The 19,042-nt window shown below is 42.0% G+C and overlaps 1 protein-coding gene across 1 annotated transcript in view; it reads right to left on the bottom strand.

Moving 5' to 3' along the window:
- The window catches only part of LOC126094834 (myrosinase 1-like), a 120,218-nt gene that overhangs the window by 18,803 nt on the left and 82,373 nt on the right, over positions 1-19,042 (bottom strand). Inside the window, exon 8 of the mRNA XM_049909431.1 lies at positions 2,417-2,532. Coding sequence (XP_049765388.1) covers positions 2,417-2,532 — 116 coding nt within the window. The remainder of the gene's footprint in view (positions 1-2,416; positions 2,533-19,042) is intronic.

Genomic DNA, 19,042 nt, shown 5'->3' with positions numbered 1-19,042 from the left:
TCATTTGCTAACTATCCCTATCAGTAGTTAGTGCCTTCAGTAGTTTGAATCTTTTATTTAGCTGGCAGTAGGGGCGCTCGCTGTATTGCAGTAGTTCGAGTAATGAAGATTTTTGTGAGGTAAGTTATTTGTGAAAGGTATAGTTTAATGTTACTCAGGGCCATTCTTTTGCAGGGATCTTTGATAGTCAGATTGCGTTGCGCTAAATAATATTGTGTGTCACGTTAAGAATAGTCTTGTACAATTGTTCAAAGGGGACGTTTCATTGGTTAGGAGGAAGGATGATGGATCATTGGGACATGCAGTCTACAGGAAACGTACACACACCGACTTGCACTTACAGGCTAATAGTTGTCACTATCCGACTCAGCGTGAAGGGATACTTCGCACCTTGGTACACAGGGCACATGTCGTTTCTGACGCTGAGACTTTGCCAGCTGAGCTGTCCCATCTTCAAGTTACATTTCGCAAAATGGTTATAGTGATAGACAGATTGAACGTGCGTTGCGCTATCGACTAACTGTACATCGGGTGATTGATGATAATTCTGAGTCAACACCTAAGTCTACTGCCTTTTTGCCTTACGTAGGAAACACTTCCAACAAGCTCGGTCGTATTTTACGGAAATACGATGTGAAATGTGTTTTTCGACCTCCATCTAAAATTAGAGCGCTTTTGAGTTCTGTTAAGGATGATCTTGGTTTGCGTAAGGAGGGTGTATATCGTATTCCTTGTAGCTGCGGCATGGTATACATTGGGCAAACTATCAGGGCCGTGGAAGACCGATGTACTGAGCATAAACGGCACACAGGATTACAGCAGGCAAGTAGATCTGCTATTGCCGAACATTGCTTGGATACTGGGCACCCCATGTTATATAATAACACCGAGATATTGGTATGCACGTCCAGCTATAGGGACAGTGTTATTAAGGAGGCAGTTGAGATTAAATTAACGAGCAACCTCGTTAACAGGGATGGAGGTTTTTGTTTAAACTCTGTTTGGGATCCGGCTCTCTCCCTTGTCACAAAACAGAGAAACAGAGTCAATGCTACCTCACCTGCGAATTCGTAGTCTCACTATCGATAGCTCTGACTTTGGTCATCTTTGGTGGAACTAGTGTTCAGTGTGTGTGTGTGTGTGTGTGATCTTTCCTGCTTCAGTCCGAGAACTGAGGTTTTAAATTGGCATGTACGTCACCTGTCCGTTGCAGTTTGCCTTGAAAATGGCGGGGTGTTCTCCCGCCGAAATATCGGCGGTCGCTGAAAGTGTTACCTTGCTGAATTCCCGGAAGTTATTTGAAAGCCAACATCTCTGTCAGACAATGCCACGCCGACTATCTGCTTGCATAAGTGTCAGAGGTGGGCTAACACGTTACTGACTTCGTTGCGCTTTCTCTTGAATCATCCAATTTTTGTTGTAATTGTAATCATTTTTTGTCTGTACATGGACATGAAATCTACTGATGTCCTTTCCATTCGGATAATGCCTTCATGGTGCGTCGTTTCTTTCTTGTCTTAGAGCATACATAATTTACAGGTATTTCGTCGAAATTGGCTGAACTATTATGAATTAAGGTTCCCCACCTCATTTTTCGGTCTGTATGTGAAGGATAATCTCAGGAGCTAGTTTAGGGAGTTCGATAGGGTTTTCACTAATAGACGACTGATTGACGAGGAAAGTTTGTGCGTATAATTTATCACCGCTGCACCAGACAAGCTGTCCAGCCATAGATATGAGCGCTACCCGTACGAAGCTGTGGTGGATCGTTGGTAAACAATGACAATGAATACTGGAGAATTTTTCACTCATATATATTTTTGTAAAATGATGTTAACTGGAAGAAAATCTGTCCATCTATAAATATATTTTTTGTAGATTCCATTTTAAAGCAAAAGATTTCTTCAAGGAATTGAGATATTACATTACCTTAGCAAAGCATTTATGATAACTGGTTCTCAATGCATTATACTTCAGTAACTGATAATATCAGTAGAGTTACAAATATTATATGCTGCTGCTTTTGTATTTATATGTCTGTATTTGATAATAAAAATATTTCATTCTGTGGACAGTAAAAGACTGTTTTTAAAGAGGAGCGAGAGAGAAACGACGCTATTAGTTGCTATTTATTCTTCTGTACTGGACTGAAATATGAGTTTTTAAATACAAATGTGTGAACATATTCCGAAAATTAAGGACACTTAATTTTTTAAGAGGAATTACCAAAAAATAATAAGAATTAGTAGGAACTAATCACAAGCGACTGAAGTTTTTTTTAGAGTATCCTACAAATTATCAACACTGTATGGCTTCCTGTTCAAAAACAGGCCAGTGGATACCCAAATTATTCATACAATAGTGATAATAGTAATAATAATAATAATAATAACAAATAATCTGTTGGTAATCTTACCCCAAGTTGTGACCTGATGACTCCAGAGTCTCTGTCTAAAGAGGGAGAGAGCCCACTTTCACCACTTGTTGTATAATACGATCTGTAGTGGTTAATGCCGAGAAAGTCAGCACTTCCTAGAGATAAAGAAGGAAATTATTGTTGTTTATATTTCACACGTATTCCCAAAATGGTTTAAATGGCTCTGAGCACTATGGGACTTAACTTCTGAGGTCATCAGTCCCCTAGAACTTAGAACTACTTAAACCTAACTAACCTAAGGACATCACACACATCGATGCCCGAGGCAGGATTCGAACCTGCGACCGTAGCGGTCGCGCGGTTCCAGACTGTAGCGCCTAGAACTGTTCCGGCCGGCGTATTCTCAAAAAACAACTTTATTATAAATGTGGATCATATGGTTTGATGCAAATCACCATACTTGCTTGTGTAGGCCTTTCCATACTGAATAGCTACTCCTTGAACATACAAGCCAAAAAATAAAAAGCAGAAACAATTTCTTTAGGAAACTTGCTAAGACAACATGGCGGGAGGAGGGGAGGATATTGTGCTCCCGAGTGGTTCAAAAGCGCAACCGTTAGAAAACTGATCTACAAATTCAATAAAACCACAAGGAAAATAACTAATACTTTAACATCTGCAGCGACACCATTATTACCTGTACTCTGCAGCTCTGGACAAGATGTGAAGAGGAATTTTCGCGAGATGCGAAGAAATTTCGTGAGCTAAGAAAGTAAAATGATCGTCTTGCACTGATATCTGGAAGTTCCCACCTGAAGAAGTTTGGTCGCCGAGTTGCAAGTCTTTTCAGTTGACGCTACATTGGGCGAGAAAATCTCCGACCCGGCTGGGAACGGAACGAGGGCCCGCTGCATGGCGGTCAGATGCGCTGACCACTCAGCTAAGGAGGCGGACATGTCTTGACGTTATGAGCACAAACCATGTACCTCAAGATCGATCGAAATTTCGGAAAACAAACTGGGATATCGATCCTGGGAGGTTTCAATGCCGGAAAGTCTTGCATTTGTAGTAATTTTTGGGATTGAATCTTCCCAAGAACGGTTGGACAAGGCTGAACAGAATAACAGACTATGCGAGCTGCAACTCCCTGAAGAACACGTGGGCTGTGACTGTGCAGAGCCCAAGCACACTGCAGACTACAGACTGTAAGACTGCCCAGCTAGGAAATATCGGAGACCTATGAGAGACATTATCGAAGCAACCCATCCCGCAATTATTTGATTGACGGTATTGGACTTACAAATCTAATATAACGTTGTTGTTGTGGTCTTCAGTCCTGAGACTGGTTTCATGCAGCTCTCCATGCTACCCTATCCTGTGCATGTTTCTTCATCTCCCAGTACCTACTGCAACCTACATCCTTCTGAATCTGCTTAGTGTATTCATCTCTTGGTCTCCCTCTACGATTTTTACCCTCCACGCTGCACTCCAGTGCTAAATTTGTGATCCCTTGATGCCTCAGAACATGTCCTACCAACCGGTCCCTTCTTCTCGTCAAGTTGTGCCACAAACTCCTCTTCTCCCCAATTCTATTCAATACCTCTTCATTAGTTATGTGGTCTACCCATCTAATCTTGAGCATTCTTCTGTAGCACCACATTTCGAAAGCTTCTATTCTCTTCTTGTCCAAACTATTTATCGTCCATGTTTCACTTCCATACATGGCTACACTCCACACAAATATTTTCAGAAACGACTTTCTGACACTTAAATCTATACTCGATGTTAACAAATTTCTCTTCTTCAAAAACGCTTTCCTTCCCATTGCCAGTCTACATTTTATATCTTCTCTACTACGACCATCATCAGTTATTTTGCTCCCCAAATAGCAAAACTCTTATACTACTTTAAGTGTCTCACTTCCTAAGCTAATTCCCCCAGCATCATCCGACTTAATTCGACTACATTCCATTATCCTCGTTTTGCTTTTGTTGATGTTCATCTTATATCCTCCTTTCAAGACAATGTCCATTCCGTTCAACTGCTCTTCCAAGTCCTTTGCTGTCTCTGACAGAATTACAATGTCATCGGCGAACCTCAAAGTTTTTATTTCTTCTCTCTGGATTTTAATACCTACTCCGAATTTTTCTTTTGTTTCCTTTACTGCTTGCTCAATATAAAGATTGAATAACATCGGGGAGAGGCTACAAACCTGCAAACCTGTCTCACTCCCTTCCCAACCACTGCTTCCCTTTCATACCCCTCGACTCTTATAACTGCCATCTGGGTTCTGTACAAATTGCAAATAGCCTTTCGCTCGCTGTATTTTACCCCTGCCACCTTCAGAATTTGAAAGAGGGTATTCCAGTCAACATTGTCAAAAGCTTTCTCTAAGTCTACAGATGCTAGAAACATAGGTTTACCTTTCCTTAATCTTTCTTCTAAGATAAGTCGTAAGGTCAGTATTGCCTCACGTTTCCAATATTTCTACGGAATCCAAACTGATCTTCCCCGATGTCGGCTTCAACCACTTTTTCCATTCGTCTGTAAAGAATTCGTGTTAGTATTTTGCAGCTGTGACTTATTAAGCTGATAGTTCGGTAATTTTCACATCTGTCAACACCTGCTTTCTTTGGGATTGGAATTATTATATTCTTCTTGAAGTCTGAGGGTACTTTGCCTGTCTCATACATCTTTCTCACCAGATGATAGAGTTTTGTCATGACTGGCTCTCCCAAGGCCGTCAGTAGTTCTAATGGAATGTTGTCTACTCCCGGGGCCTTGTTTCGGCTCAGGTCTTTCAGCGCTCTGTCAAACTCTTCACGCAGTATCGTATCTCCTATTTCATCTTTATCTACATTCTCTTCCATTTCTATAATATTGTCCTCACCTTCCATCTTTCTGCTTTCCCTTCTTTGGTTAGAACTGCGTTTCCATCTGAGCTCTTGATATTCATACAAGTGGTTCTCTTTTCTCCAAAGGTCTCTTTAATTTTCCTGTAGGCTGTATCTATCTTACCCCTAGTGAGATAAGCCTCTACATCCTTACATTTGTCCTCTAGCCATCCCTGCTTAGCCATTTTGCACTTCCTGTCGATCTCATTTTCGAGACGTTTGTATTCCTTTTTGCCTGCTTCATTTACTGCATTCTTATATTTTCTCCTTTCATCAATTAAATTCAATATTTCTTCTGTTACCCAAGGATTTCTATTACCCAAGGATTATCCAGTTTCTGTTACCCAAGGATTTCTATTTCTATTAGCCCTCGTCTTTTTACCTACTTGATCCTCTGCTGCCTTCACTACTTCATCCCTCAGAGCTACCCATTCTTATTCTACTGTACTTCTTTCCCCCACTGCTGCTAATTGTTCCCTTATGCTCTCCCTGAAACTCTGTACAACCTCTGGTTTAGTCAGTTTATCCAGGTCCCATCTCCTTAAATTCGCACCTTTTTGCAGTTTCTTCAATTTTAATCTGCAGTTCATAACCAATAGATTGTGGTCAGAGTCCACATCTGCTCCTGGAAATGTCTTACTATTCAAAACCTGGTTCCTAAATCTCTGTCTTACCATTATATAATCTATCTGATACCTTTTAGTATTTCCGGGATTCTTCCATGTATACAACCTTCTTGTATGATTCTTGAACCAAGTGTTAGCTATGATTAAGTTATGCTCTGTGCAAAATTCTACCAGACGCCTTCCTCTTTCATTTCTTAGCCCCAATCCATATTCACCTACTATGTTTCCTTCTCTCCCTTTTCCTACACTCGAATTCCAGTCACCCATGACTATTAAATTTTCGTCTCCCTTCACTATCTGAATAATTTCTTTTATCTCATCATCTCCGATCCGTAGAACGCCAGTTTTCTTTCTCCTGATAACGACATCCTCTTGAGTAGTCCCCGCCCGGAGATCCGAATGGAGGACTATTTTACCTCCGGAATATATTACCCAAGAGGACGCCATCATCATTTAACCATACAGTAAAGTATAATTTTATAGTATATTTTCAAAATCTGCATACAGCTATTGCATATTTCCATACGATAAATTAATAGATAATAAAGTGCAGTCTCTGTTCATTTGAACCTGACTTTGAAGCCTCGGTCATCACCTGCAATTTTTACCTGCCTCGCTCCTCCTCCCCCCCCCCCCCCAATCCCTCCATTAACAAATTAAATATTCCTTTATGCCTCGAGATACCTCTGTCACCCTATCCCTTTTTTAGTCAAATTGTACTTTGAAGCTCTTTTCTCTCTGATACGAATCAGCACCTTCTCGTTAGTTGCTCGATCTACCTGCCAGACCTTCAGCATTACTCTGTAACATCACATTTCAAACGCTTCTATTGTTCACATTGAGTCATCGAAGATGGATATCCTTCTAATAGCAAGAAGCTGCGAGTGAACTTAAAAGAGTTAAAATAGACATAAGTGAATGTGGTGAAGGTACTAGAAGAATGGCCGAAAAACAAGCAAAAGCCCTAAATAATAAACTGAAAGACACGAAATAAGCCAAAGAAGCAGAGCAACACTGAGAATGGAAAGCCAAGAAATATGAGTGTAGAATATTACTATTGCCACTGAAATAAAGTTACTGGAGAAGAGTATAATAGTCTGGTCAATATTATAAGAAGAAGCATGAAGACGAAGTAATACACGAGTAGGTACATAAATATTAAATAATAAAATTCTGAAAAACCAAGTAGACTACTTGAATACTGATTTCGTTTGCAGTGTAACACAGACCTCAGTTACCCATGGTAATGTGGAAGTTACTATATGCTTAATTTTCGGTATTGATGTTGTGCAGTGTAACATACACCTCAGTTCACTATGGTAATGTGGCAGTTACTGTATGCTTAATTTTCCGTATTGATGTTGTGCAGACAAATAATGTAGATGCTGGGATCACAATATATGTCATCTATTGGCGAATATGGCAATTATGACCATCTGTTTACAGGTATGAACATAACTGGTGACACATAGTGGCTACATAAATATGTAAAGAAGATTGCACTCAAATACAAACAGAAATGTCAGTGTAGGAAATCAGTATGTTTAACAGGCTTAGATAAGTATAACACGCAGCCTGAAGTATTGCTTGTGAAAATATGTGTAGTAGTGTTTCAAGATGCTTTTGTAAATGTTTAAATGACTGGGTATCTTTAGCGAGCACAGACGAACGTGTCACATGATACTACGAGTAAGTAAGTGTTGATATATAAGAGTGAACTGTCGTGGAATCACCCTCAAGTGCACCAAGAAATGTGCATACGTATGGAAATGTACAGGCGAGTTTTTATGGGGGATACTGGTACATACCCACCGAAGGATAGAGCTTTGTATTCAAGCCATAGCTGAGAAACATCAATGTACGCTGCGCATCGTGGGAAAGTGCTTTAAATACCAAATATTGTGCAACAGTGTAGTACTTTGTACATGGCTATGAAACAGTGCAGCTACGTGTGTTTCTAGCCGCGCATATGCACCAGTATGTGCAGTCGAGAGTTTCAGAGTAAATGGCGTAAGACAAGCTTTCAGAAGGCACAGAGTTTGAAAAACAAATTAGTATCAAATGTGTGACAGTGCGTCGTCTAACTCACCTAATCCAGAGCACTCCAGCTACCAGTCATAAAGACTTGTTGATCGGGTATTATGGTGACTCAGCTATCTTCATCTCTTATATACTAATAACAAAACTGTAGAACTGTCGTGTCTGTCTGTCTCTTTCTTTGAACTCGATAATCTCCAAAACTGCTAGACGAATTGTCATGAGGATTTGACAGGTAGCTTGAGCATAGCTTAAGACAACGAAAAAGCTTTATTTCATCAAAATTGGATCACGCAAGAAAAAGATGGTATTTAAAGTTTTACCTAAAAGTGTCGTGTCTTTTTATCTGTTTGAACTCGCTAATCTCGAAAACTACTAGACGAATTTTCGTAAGCTTTTCACAGGCAACTTGAGCGTAGCTTGGGGGAACGTACAGGCTTTACTTAATCAAAATCGGATAACGAAAACAGAATGTCGTGATTTAAAGATTTATAAAAAACCGTCGTGTCTATGTGTCTAGTTTTTCGCGTATTTCAATGTTTATGACGTGGTATCCTCTGAACCATGTGTCTAACAATAATATAATTTTGCAGGTACCTTCAGTGATATATGTGGCTACTCTTTGCAAATGTTGCGAATAGAGTTATTAGAAAGGAAGCAATAAATTAAAACATCATAGATAATGCTGAAATTTTACTGCATGAAAAACTAATATGTAGTAAGCGAAAACTTTTTTCTTTTCATAGTTTTGTGTTAAACTTTTAACAGAAGAGCATACCTCTTAATGAGTAGTTTACGATAGCATTTTAAATTTTTAAATTCGTTCAATAGTTACGTGAAATACTGAAAATTAACTTTTTGTTGCCACTGGAAACTGTTAGATAGGCAACATGGAACTGAATCATTTAATCACGAAGCATGAAACATGAACCATGAATCGCGTTAGCCTTTGATAATATAGATGCGGCCGCCAGTTCCACCGTTGTAAAATCGGTAACGAGTTTGTTTTGGAAACCTGCGTCTGTGTGTACCTCCTGCGCACGTTGAGATCTTTACCTGACATCAATAAGGCACCTACTATTTTTAGTTGATACACAAGAGCGGCGCGGCATTAAAAGCGCTGAAATTGTCTACTACACACGAATAAGCGCGATCTCCCTACTGAGAACTGATCGATGCGTGACGCAGCCACGGCCGACCTTCAAACACTGGGTGCGCACTGTTATCAGATCAGCTACACAAGCGGATGAAGAGAGGCACGAAGGATGAGTATTCATGTCTCGTTCACAATGAAGTCATTCCAAAAGGTGCGTAGGTTCGGATTTGAAAGCAGTGAGGATGAAAAACGGCCGTTACCTTCTCACAAGAACAGACTCATCATTTGTCTCAAGTGCTTAATGCATGTATGAGACAAAAAACTCTGCGTCATCCATTTATTTCACAAGTTAATTCAGAAGCTATTTCACACAAGTTAATTTTGGTACGTATTTGCAAATAAGGGTATCCAGTGAGCAGAGACTACATTGTTTGATAACGGGATTACGGACGTTATTCTTGTAGTTTATGCAGCAGAACTCACAAACGGTTTGTGCAGGATGGACCAGAAGTCACGATCGGAAATGATTAATGTTATTGCTTTGAAGGAAGAAGCATCATGAAAGACAAACAGGAAAATGATACATGCAGGAATGGAATAACACAGAAACGAATGTTCTTACATACTCTTCCATATTTCGTACTCTCTCTGCATGCTGACCATCATTCTCGGCGCAGAGTTGGATTTGCTGCAATCTGCGTCTACTTTCCTGGCACAGCATTTCCGAAGAGATCATTCTCAGGGTTGTCTTTCGCCCATATATAAACATTTAGAGACCACGGACTAAGATAATCTACACATTCATCTGTAACCACATCCTTAAGGAGAGCCGCTTATGTTTGAAAAGGTGCATGTAACTATTCGCATGAATCACTTCGCGTATTCATATCATGATCACTTAACTCATTGATGCCACCGGGCCGAAATGAACGGCAACCTTATTTCTTCATCCAACGACGCAAGAAGCTGTGGGGGTTCTTTATCTCCACTGACCGCTGCCTTGTCGATTTTGCTAGCCAACGGAATTCATTATCGTTGTCATATTTCTCGGATCTTCCAGTGCACGGTGTGTCTGTCACAGGCCTAGCTGCAAAGGCCTTTCTTTTCAGTTTCCGAAGATTAGACTCCGTTGCGACTTCTTTCTTGAGACAATTAAAAAGGCTTTCCATAATTTCATGATATGTCTCACTCGTTCGTTTCTGTCCATGCTAAGAAGAAGAAATTTTTCAATTGTGAATCTCCTTGTATCCGCCATTGTAACAAAAATATTTACAACAGTATCACATTGGCAGCAAAAAACAAGAAAACAAAAACACGATCACGTGGTGTAGCATTCGCCATTCGCCAGAACCACAAGGCGAAACAATACGACCACATGCCGTATTTTCACGGAATGACGGCTGCATTATTGTAGTTTGAGTGACCTTTCCCAGAAGACAAATGTGCTAAGGACAAAGAGCATTATTTTCAACCTACAGGGTGGCGCACGAAACGTGTTACCATTTTGCTTTTGAATATAAACTTTATTGTCAACATAATCTGAAAGGAACATATACTACAATGAAGAGCCGTGCATGGAGATTTGTTCTAACTCAGCACATGCTCAATATCTCCACGATTTCGTTTCCTAACTTCCTTCAAACGAACACTTAAGTTAGCGATTACCCTACGGCACATGTCTTCCGTAATTTCACTGCAAGTTTGAAGAATAAGTCTTCGGAGCTCCATTAAATCACGTGGACGTTTCGGGAAATTTTTTTCCTTTAGGTACCCCCAAAGAAAAAAGTCACATGGATTGACGTCTGGACTATTGGGAGGCCAATTTTGTCCGTCATTGAAGCGACCTGGAAACCTGAGTCAAATGATCCACATGTCGAAATGCTCGTGTAAAAACTCCCAACACAGTGTTTGCAGTATGTGGCCTTGCTCCATCTTCCATGAACCACTGCGTGTTGAAAGGCAAGGCAGTAGCAAGAAGCTGTGGAATGAAGCTATTGCGAAGCATGCTCAAATAACGCTCGCTGTTCACAGTTTCTTCAAAGAAAAAGGGTCCAATAAGTCCGTGACTGGAAATTGCTGCCCACGCTGTAATCCTCGGAGCATAATGTTGTCGTTCATGAAGCACTTGTGGGTTTTCAGTGGCCCAAAAGCGTACATTTTGTTTGTTAACCACACCGTCTAAATGAAAATGCGCCTCGTCTGAAAACCAAACGTTGTTGAGAGTTTCCTCCGTATCCTCCGCCCACTGAGCAAACAGTAGTCTCTGCTGCTTGTGTTCTTCAGTGAGCTTCTGTGCACAGGTCATCTTGTATGGGTACATATGGAGGTCACTTTTAAGAATGCGTTGAACGGAGCGTCTGGATATTCCCAGTTGCACTGCTGCCTTTCTACACGATTTCCCGGGGCTTCTCTGTACAGCAACTCGTACCGCTTCAATATTCTCCGGCGAACAAACGGGCTTAGGCCGAGGTCGCTTCGCTTCCAATACTGTTCCTTCCTGTATAAATTTATCGTACAACCTGTGGATGGTCTTCTTGCAAGGAACCCATCGTGTGTTAAACTGTTGTTGAAAATGTCTCTGAGTGACAACAAGGCTTTTCGTTTCATGAAAAAGTAACACAATTGCCGATGGTTGCTGTGTCGTCAGTGTTCCATTGTCAGCCATTGCTGCTTACTAGTCTCCTAGCGGCAGTATCGTGAATTACACGTCATTTCGTAACTCATTTGATTTTCCAAGCTCTGCTGGTACTGCTGTAGAGATCCCATCGGGATATCTAACGTGCGTCGTAAATTGTGAAGGAAACAATTGGTAACACATTTCGTGCGCCACCCTGTAGAATACATTTCCACATCCATAACCAGGAAATTATATGTTAAGTTACTTGAATATGTTTGAAATGCACAACGAAGGCGCTTCTCTACTAATAGACACTAATACTACTAATAGTACTTTAATTCTTTACATCTTCGTGCATGCGTCAAGCATTTAGCAGTCAAGGAGAGCTGGAAATAAAAAATGGGACCTTTGAAATGGCATAACCCTTTTCCTTTTTTTCGATTACTACAGTCGAACAACGTGCTCTGCTGGGTCAGTTCAACATGGGGCGGAATAGGAAAGTTATTACACGGAAAATGACTGGGAACTGGTTAAAGTACCCACCGACATGCCAAAACATTGTAAGCACTACCCACCGCGACGTTGGATGCTCCCTGATGGCTTTGCGGGCATATTAAGCGGACAAAAAAGTATGAAAGCGGAGCATACACGCATGGGGGCCACCCTTGCGAAGATATGGCCTCCAAATGGAGAAATCCACTGAGGTAAGCGATTTTGACAAAGAGCAGATTATTATTATGCAGATCCTGTGAACACCTATCTCGGAAACGGCGAAACTGGTCGAATGTTCACGTGCTATAGTCCTGAGCATCTACGGAAAGAGGTAGAAGGACGGTTGTGGTGTGCGTACTGTAAGACCTCCGGTACACACACCATCCGATTATTTGACTTGTCACTCTAACGAGGTAGGCGAGTGTCAGCAATATGTCTCATGGTCTTATCGTGGCATGTTTATCTTTTGCCGTTAGGTCAGATGATAGAAATGCCACTTGCACGCCTAGAGTAGCAGATTGACGGTGACCAACTTTAAACAGAACTTGATTAATTTTCACACACATTTATTAAAATAATAACAAGCATAAAATTACTTAACTTGGTTCTGGATGCTATTTACAATTTACAATCTGAAGTTCCTTTGGTATTGGTACGTTAATCTTATTCTCATATATATCTCTGATACTTGACAAAAGTGTCTATACATTTATCTTCATGGCTATGTACAGGAATATGGTAATCTTAGTAGGCACATACTGAAACTTGACTGAAGACTGGTACAGACAAATGTAGAACTCGTACAGACTGGTACAGACTAATGCAGACTGGTACAGACTGGTGCAGAGAAATGCAGACTGGTACAGACTGGTGCAGACAAATGCAGACTGACTAATCGGAGGTCTGTGCACTCGTTATAATACCTCGCACGTTCAGGTATCACTGCACAAGTGTGATCCGCGAGGAGAAAAGGTTCTACGTTAGCAGCAATCTCATTGGCTGCGTTACACATTAATACGAGGATCGGCGGAAGCAGAATTTGGTCCGTCTCTATGGCAGCACCATCTCATAGTGAGGAGACGGACGAGCGCTGCGCCTGTGCTTAGCAGGGCACGCTCTAGTGGGAAAGTTGTGTACGCGCTGACTATGCAGAACTATGTACACAACAACGGTGAAATACAATTAGGCGCTAAATTGTTGGATGTCCATGACTCTTCGCAGAACGTGGTGTTTGGAGGCTTGTCTGCTCTGTAAAGTAGGATAGATGGTAATCTGTGGCATCTCTGCCGACAGAGCACAATACTGGTGAATGCACATGTGTTTCGAGGAACAATGTTCATTGTACAAGGTGAACGGCGGTTGGAAACGAGTAGCCCGCCACGGACGGAAGCTGGTGGGAGCAGTATTATGCTGTTTGAGACATTCTCCTGTGCTTGCATACGACCTGTGGTACTAATCGAAGAGACGTTGACAGTTGCGAATCACATGCATCCCCTCATGCTAGATGTCACCCGTGACAGCGATGTTATCTTTTAGTAGTACACTGGAGAGCCAAAGAAACTGGTACACCAGCCTAATATCGTGTAGGGCCTCTGCGAGCAGGCAGAAGCGTCGCAACACGACGTCGCACGGACTCAACTAATGTCTGAAGTAGTGCTGGAGGAAATAGACACCATGAGGCAGTCTTTTTTCCCTCGTTCTGTTTGGGAAGGGAACAGGGAGAGAAGATGCTAGTTGTGGTAAGAGGTACCCTCCGCCACGCACAGTATGGTGGATTGCGGAGTATGTATGTAGATGTAGATGTCTGCAGATGTAGATGTTTCCAGTCATCACCAGTCCAGTGTCGGTGTTGACGGGCCCAGGCGAGGTGTAAAGCTTTGTGTTGTGCAGCCATCAAGGGCACACGAGCGGGCCTTCGGCTCCGAAAGCCCATATCGATGATGTTTCGTTGAATGATTCGCATGCTGACACTTGCTGATGGCCCAGCACTGAAATCTACAGAAATTTGCGGAATAGTTGCACTTCTGTCATGTGTGATGACCTCAACCCACAGGAAAAATAATTATCAAAATCTGAACTGTGAAGTCATACAGAATTCTAGTTGGAAAACCACACTTTTTGTTATACTTCTCATTTGATCATGATCCCACTTTGTTTATGAACTGAAAACTATAATATTCACGAGAAACTGCTCTGAAATTAACCTGTAATATTCACGAGAAACTGCTCTGAAATTAACCTGAACCGACAAAATTGTGTATATATTCTCTGAAACTTCAAAGACATCTAAGACAATATCTGACAGGAATTAGAAAAAGTGACAAAATTTCGCGAATCACACACAATACTGTTAACAATCGCATGAACACTGGGTGGTTTCTACCCACTTTTGAGTATAACCAGTGTCTCTTAATACTACGACTCGTAGCAATACAATATCAAAAACTTTTATTACTGGGTAAACAGTCACTACGTGATTTGACAGCTGACATTTATAATTCCCGCTCACGTCAGGAGAAGCACCAATACGGGAATAGCAGCTTTTACGTTATTGGTCAGAACACAAGCAATTATGGCGGTCGCCGTAATTTTCGCGCGAAGACATATTTCGCGACAAAATACTCTTATTAGTCACTGTCATATGTCTAGTCTCATAACAATACATAAAACTACATAAAATAACTACATTAATTTTGACATGCAAAGAGAATTAGTCCTAATGAGAGGAAGAAGTTTATATTTACTGGTGTTTCAACAATGTCTACCAGGCAACTTTTAATTCACTGATTGTAATTTTACTTTCGTTAGCAGAAAGCAAACAAACTAAACAAAGAATTCAATTAAATAGAGTCTGTAATTCTTATACTTTTAATAGAGAAAGAAAGTTTCTAGGTCAGGGGATAGCGTTCGGCGAAATCCCTTAACTTTTTGTTGCATACGAAGTGTTGCGTTTGGTAGCACGATGTCGGCGGGTTACCATGATGAGAGCAGGATACAGACAGTTCCACTGGTTAATCTTCTCCGGCGAAACGCAAATAAAATTCCGGCACAGCTGTATCATTAACCCCGTGGTGATTAACAAACCACAAGACGCCAGTATACGAACGTTGTTGACATGTCCTCTCTTTCAAAGTACATGACGTGGACATCGCTCGTTTTTTACACTTTATGCACTGTCCGTGACGCTATCGTCCATAATTACACGGTTCGTCACATTCATATAGTCTTAGCCACAAATACACAGTTCATAGAACTGTTTTTGTGTGTGAAGCACACCGTAAATAATGTCCACTCTGTTCTCGCATTTCAAACTTCGACAACGTCACTGAAAGCCATTTATATCGCACAGTTAATTGGTCTTCACTTTCACGGCTTGACAGAATGTGATATACAACAGTTCCACCACCCAAAACCAATACCAGCAAAGTTCATTCGCATAAAAGCACAGTTCGTGTCGGCCACAACAAAGTAATGTTAGCGGCACTTTCACAGTCCGGTATATTTGTTCTTAAATTTCGCTGGCAATGGCATTACATACCGCAGTGGTAAAGAGAATTAACAATCTGATAGTTCGGTATCCATACAATTACGTATGCTTTTCGTGAAACACAGTACTATTTTTCCCCCGCACGCTTCACAGACACGCAATCCACCATCCCCTCTACTACGCAACAACCTTTCAACTCTCGATATCACTATCACTGTCCCCTGTCTATAGATGTTATCTCGTTATTGTAAATTACATAAACATTTATAAATGTTATTGACTGCATTTTTCACAATTAATAATATTCCAAAAGAGAACTTTACAAACTATACCACAGGTACAAAGCAAGAAACATATTTATCCATTGGCAAACGAAATAATCACAATTACATCTTTACATTTAAAAACCACAGTAGAATGTTACATAATCACAATTAGAAATGCCCATATGAACAAAAGAAACAGAATAGAAATGCCTTCACACATGTTAAACGTTTCTCTTCAGTTGCCGTAGGTCCCGTTCTTGTAGGATCTTTTTCTGGCCGCAGGGATGTCGGAGATCTGATGTTTTACCGGATTCCTGATATTCACGGTACACTCGTGAAATGGTCGAACGGGAAAATCCCCATGCCATCGCTACCTCGGAGATGCTGTGTCCCATCGCTCGTGCGCCGACTAAAACACCATGTTGAGTAGCCGTGTGGTCTAGGGCGCCTTGCCACAGTTCGCGTGGCTCCCTCAGTCGGAAGTTCGTGTCCTCCCTTGGGCATGTGTGTGTGTGTGTGTGTGTGTGTGTGTGTGTGTGTGTGTGTGTGTGTGTGTGTGTGTTGTCCTTAGCGTACGTTAATTTAAGTTAGTTTAAGTAGTGTGTAAGCCTAGGGACCGATGACCTCAGCAGTTTGGTCCCCTATTACTTACCAAAAGTTTCAAAACATAAGTAGCAGACAAATTGCGCGAGAATCGGGAATCTCAAAAACGTCGGTGTTGAGAATGCTACATCAAGATTGCACCCGTCCCATATTTCTATGCACCAGGAATTGCATGGCGACGACTTTGAACGTCGTGTACAGTTCTGTCTCTGGGCACAAGGGAAATTACGGGACAGTGACAGATTTTTTGCACGCGTTCTATTTAGCGACGAAGCGTCGTTGACCAACGGCGGTAACGTAAACCGGCATAATATGCACTATTGGGCAACGGAAAATGCACGATGGCTGCGACAAGTGGAACATCAGCGACCTTGGCGGGTTAATGTACGGTGCGGCATTATGGGAGGAAGGATAATTGGCCCCCATTTTATCGATGGCAATCTAAATGGTGTAATGTTTGCTGATTTCGTACGTAATGTTCTACCGATGTTACTACAAGATCTTTCATTGCATGACAGAATGGCGATGTACTTCCAACATGATGGATGTCCAGCACATAGCTCGCGTGCGGTTGAAGCGGTATTGAATAGCACATTTCAAGACAGGTGGATTGGTCGTTGAAGCACCATACCATGGCCCGCACGTTCACCGGATCTGACGTCCCAGGATTTCTTTCTGTGGGGAAAGTTGTAGGATATTTGCTGTCGTGGTCCACCGACAACGCCTGACAACATGCGTCAGCGCATTGTCAATGCATGTGCGAACATTACGGAAGGCGAACTACTCGCTGTTGAGAGGAATGTCGTTATACGTATTGCCAAATGCATTGAGGTTGATGGACATCATTTTGAGCATTTATTTCATTAATGTGGTATTTACAGGTAATCACGCTGTAACAGCATGCGTTCTCAGAAATGATAAGTTCACAAAGGTACATAAATCACATTGGAACAACCGAAATAAAATGTTCAAACGTACCTACGTTCTGCATTTTAATTTAAAAAACCTACCTGTTACCAACTGTTTGTCTAAAATTGTGAGCCATATGTTTGTGACTATTACAGCGCCATCTATCACAAAGCGAAAAAAGTGGTCCAATTAAAACATTCATATTTCTTTACGTACTACATGAATATGTAATTAAAAATAGGGGTTCCTATTTTAAAAAACGCAGTTGATATCCGTTTGACCGATGGCAGCGCCATCTAGCGGGCCAACCACAGCTCCATCTGGTTTCCCCCTTCAAGCAAGATAAGTTTCGTTCTTTGTAGTTTTTTCGTTTGACTCTTATTTCGTGAGATATTTGGCCCGGTCACGATCAATGAACCACCCTGTATAAGCACCGACATGTGGGAAAGGAAGTACTGGTGACCTGACCAAGAAAACAAGTAGAATTTAACAAGTAAATGAAACAACATATTACGAATCACTTAACTTCTAATAAACTGCGATTGCTGGCGAAGAACTGGCGCAGCACCCCCAACGCTCTCCCGAACCGTCCGCTGCCAGCCGCCTCAACGGACGCAGGAAGGCGCGCCGATCTCCCGTCGGACGGCGTCGCAGCTCGCGCCGGCCAGACCGATGTCATGGTTCCTCCTGTTGCTCTCTTGTGAACCGCGAAGCCACTACCCCTTTCTATACGGCGCTGCCCACTGGACTCACGTGGGGACCTCACATGCGCCGACGCTCAAGGCGGACAAGTCATCTCGTGTCTCAGTGCGCGACCAACCAACCGACCAATCCATCCGCCAATGACCGTTGCCCGAGCCACTCGAGCAGATGCAGGAGCTCAGCCCCGACCGGGCGACCACTAGCTGCCTTCTGTTACTGGCGGAGTGGCAAGACTCTCATTTTCTGGCTTAAAGTTTGATCCAAACGACAGCCATACTCGCACTCCGACGACAGACAGACACTGACTGCCCCACACTGAGCTGGCTGACCAACTGACTAGACTCGCCTCGACTGACCGACTCCTCTTTTACAGAGCCCATAGCACCCCTTAAATGCACGTGAACAGGCAACCTTTCCGCTTTCCCACCAGAGGGAGACACCAAAGCTGCGATTACCACAGCGGCGCCACCGCCAGAAACGGAGGGCGACTGCTTCACATAACGCGCTGCGGCGCGCTCTTCAAAACAGCAAATTTTTTACCACGGCTCACACTGTTTGAAACCGAGCCAATGTTGCACACAACATCCTTTACTAACAAGCTAGTGTCATCAGCAAACGGAAATATTTTAGAGTTACCCGTAATACTAGAGGGCATATCGTTTATATAAGTTTCTATAAATAAGGAACATGAATGGCCCCAACGCTGATCCCTGGGGCACACCCCCCCCCTCCCCCCGTTATTTCTTCGGCGATTCAGTGCAATACGCAGTAGAAAAGCAAATACTTCGAAAAATTCTAAGAAAATACTAGAAGTTTACAAAGTAGAATCAGGTCATCGTGGGGATCGAGTGAAACTGTCAGTTATAGCGACGGGGTGAACCGCCTTATCCCCTCCTTCTCTCTCATCGCCACGTGAACCGCTTGGCGTCGTGTCTT

Source organism: Schistocerca cancellata, chromosome 8 (genome assembly GCF_023864275.1).
Source record: "Schistocerca cancellata isolate TAMUIC-IGC-003103 chromosome 8, iqSchCanc2.1, whole genome shotgun sequence".
NCBI classification, from domain to species: domain Eukaryota; kingdom Metazoa; phylum Arthropoda; class Insecta; order Orthoptera; family Acrididae; genus Schistocerca; species Schistocerca cancellata.
Note: the sequence above shows the minus strand (reverse complement) of the source record. Positions and strands in the feature narration are given on the sequence as shown.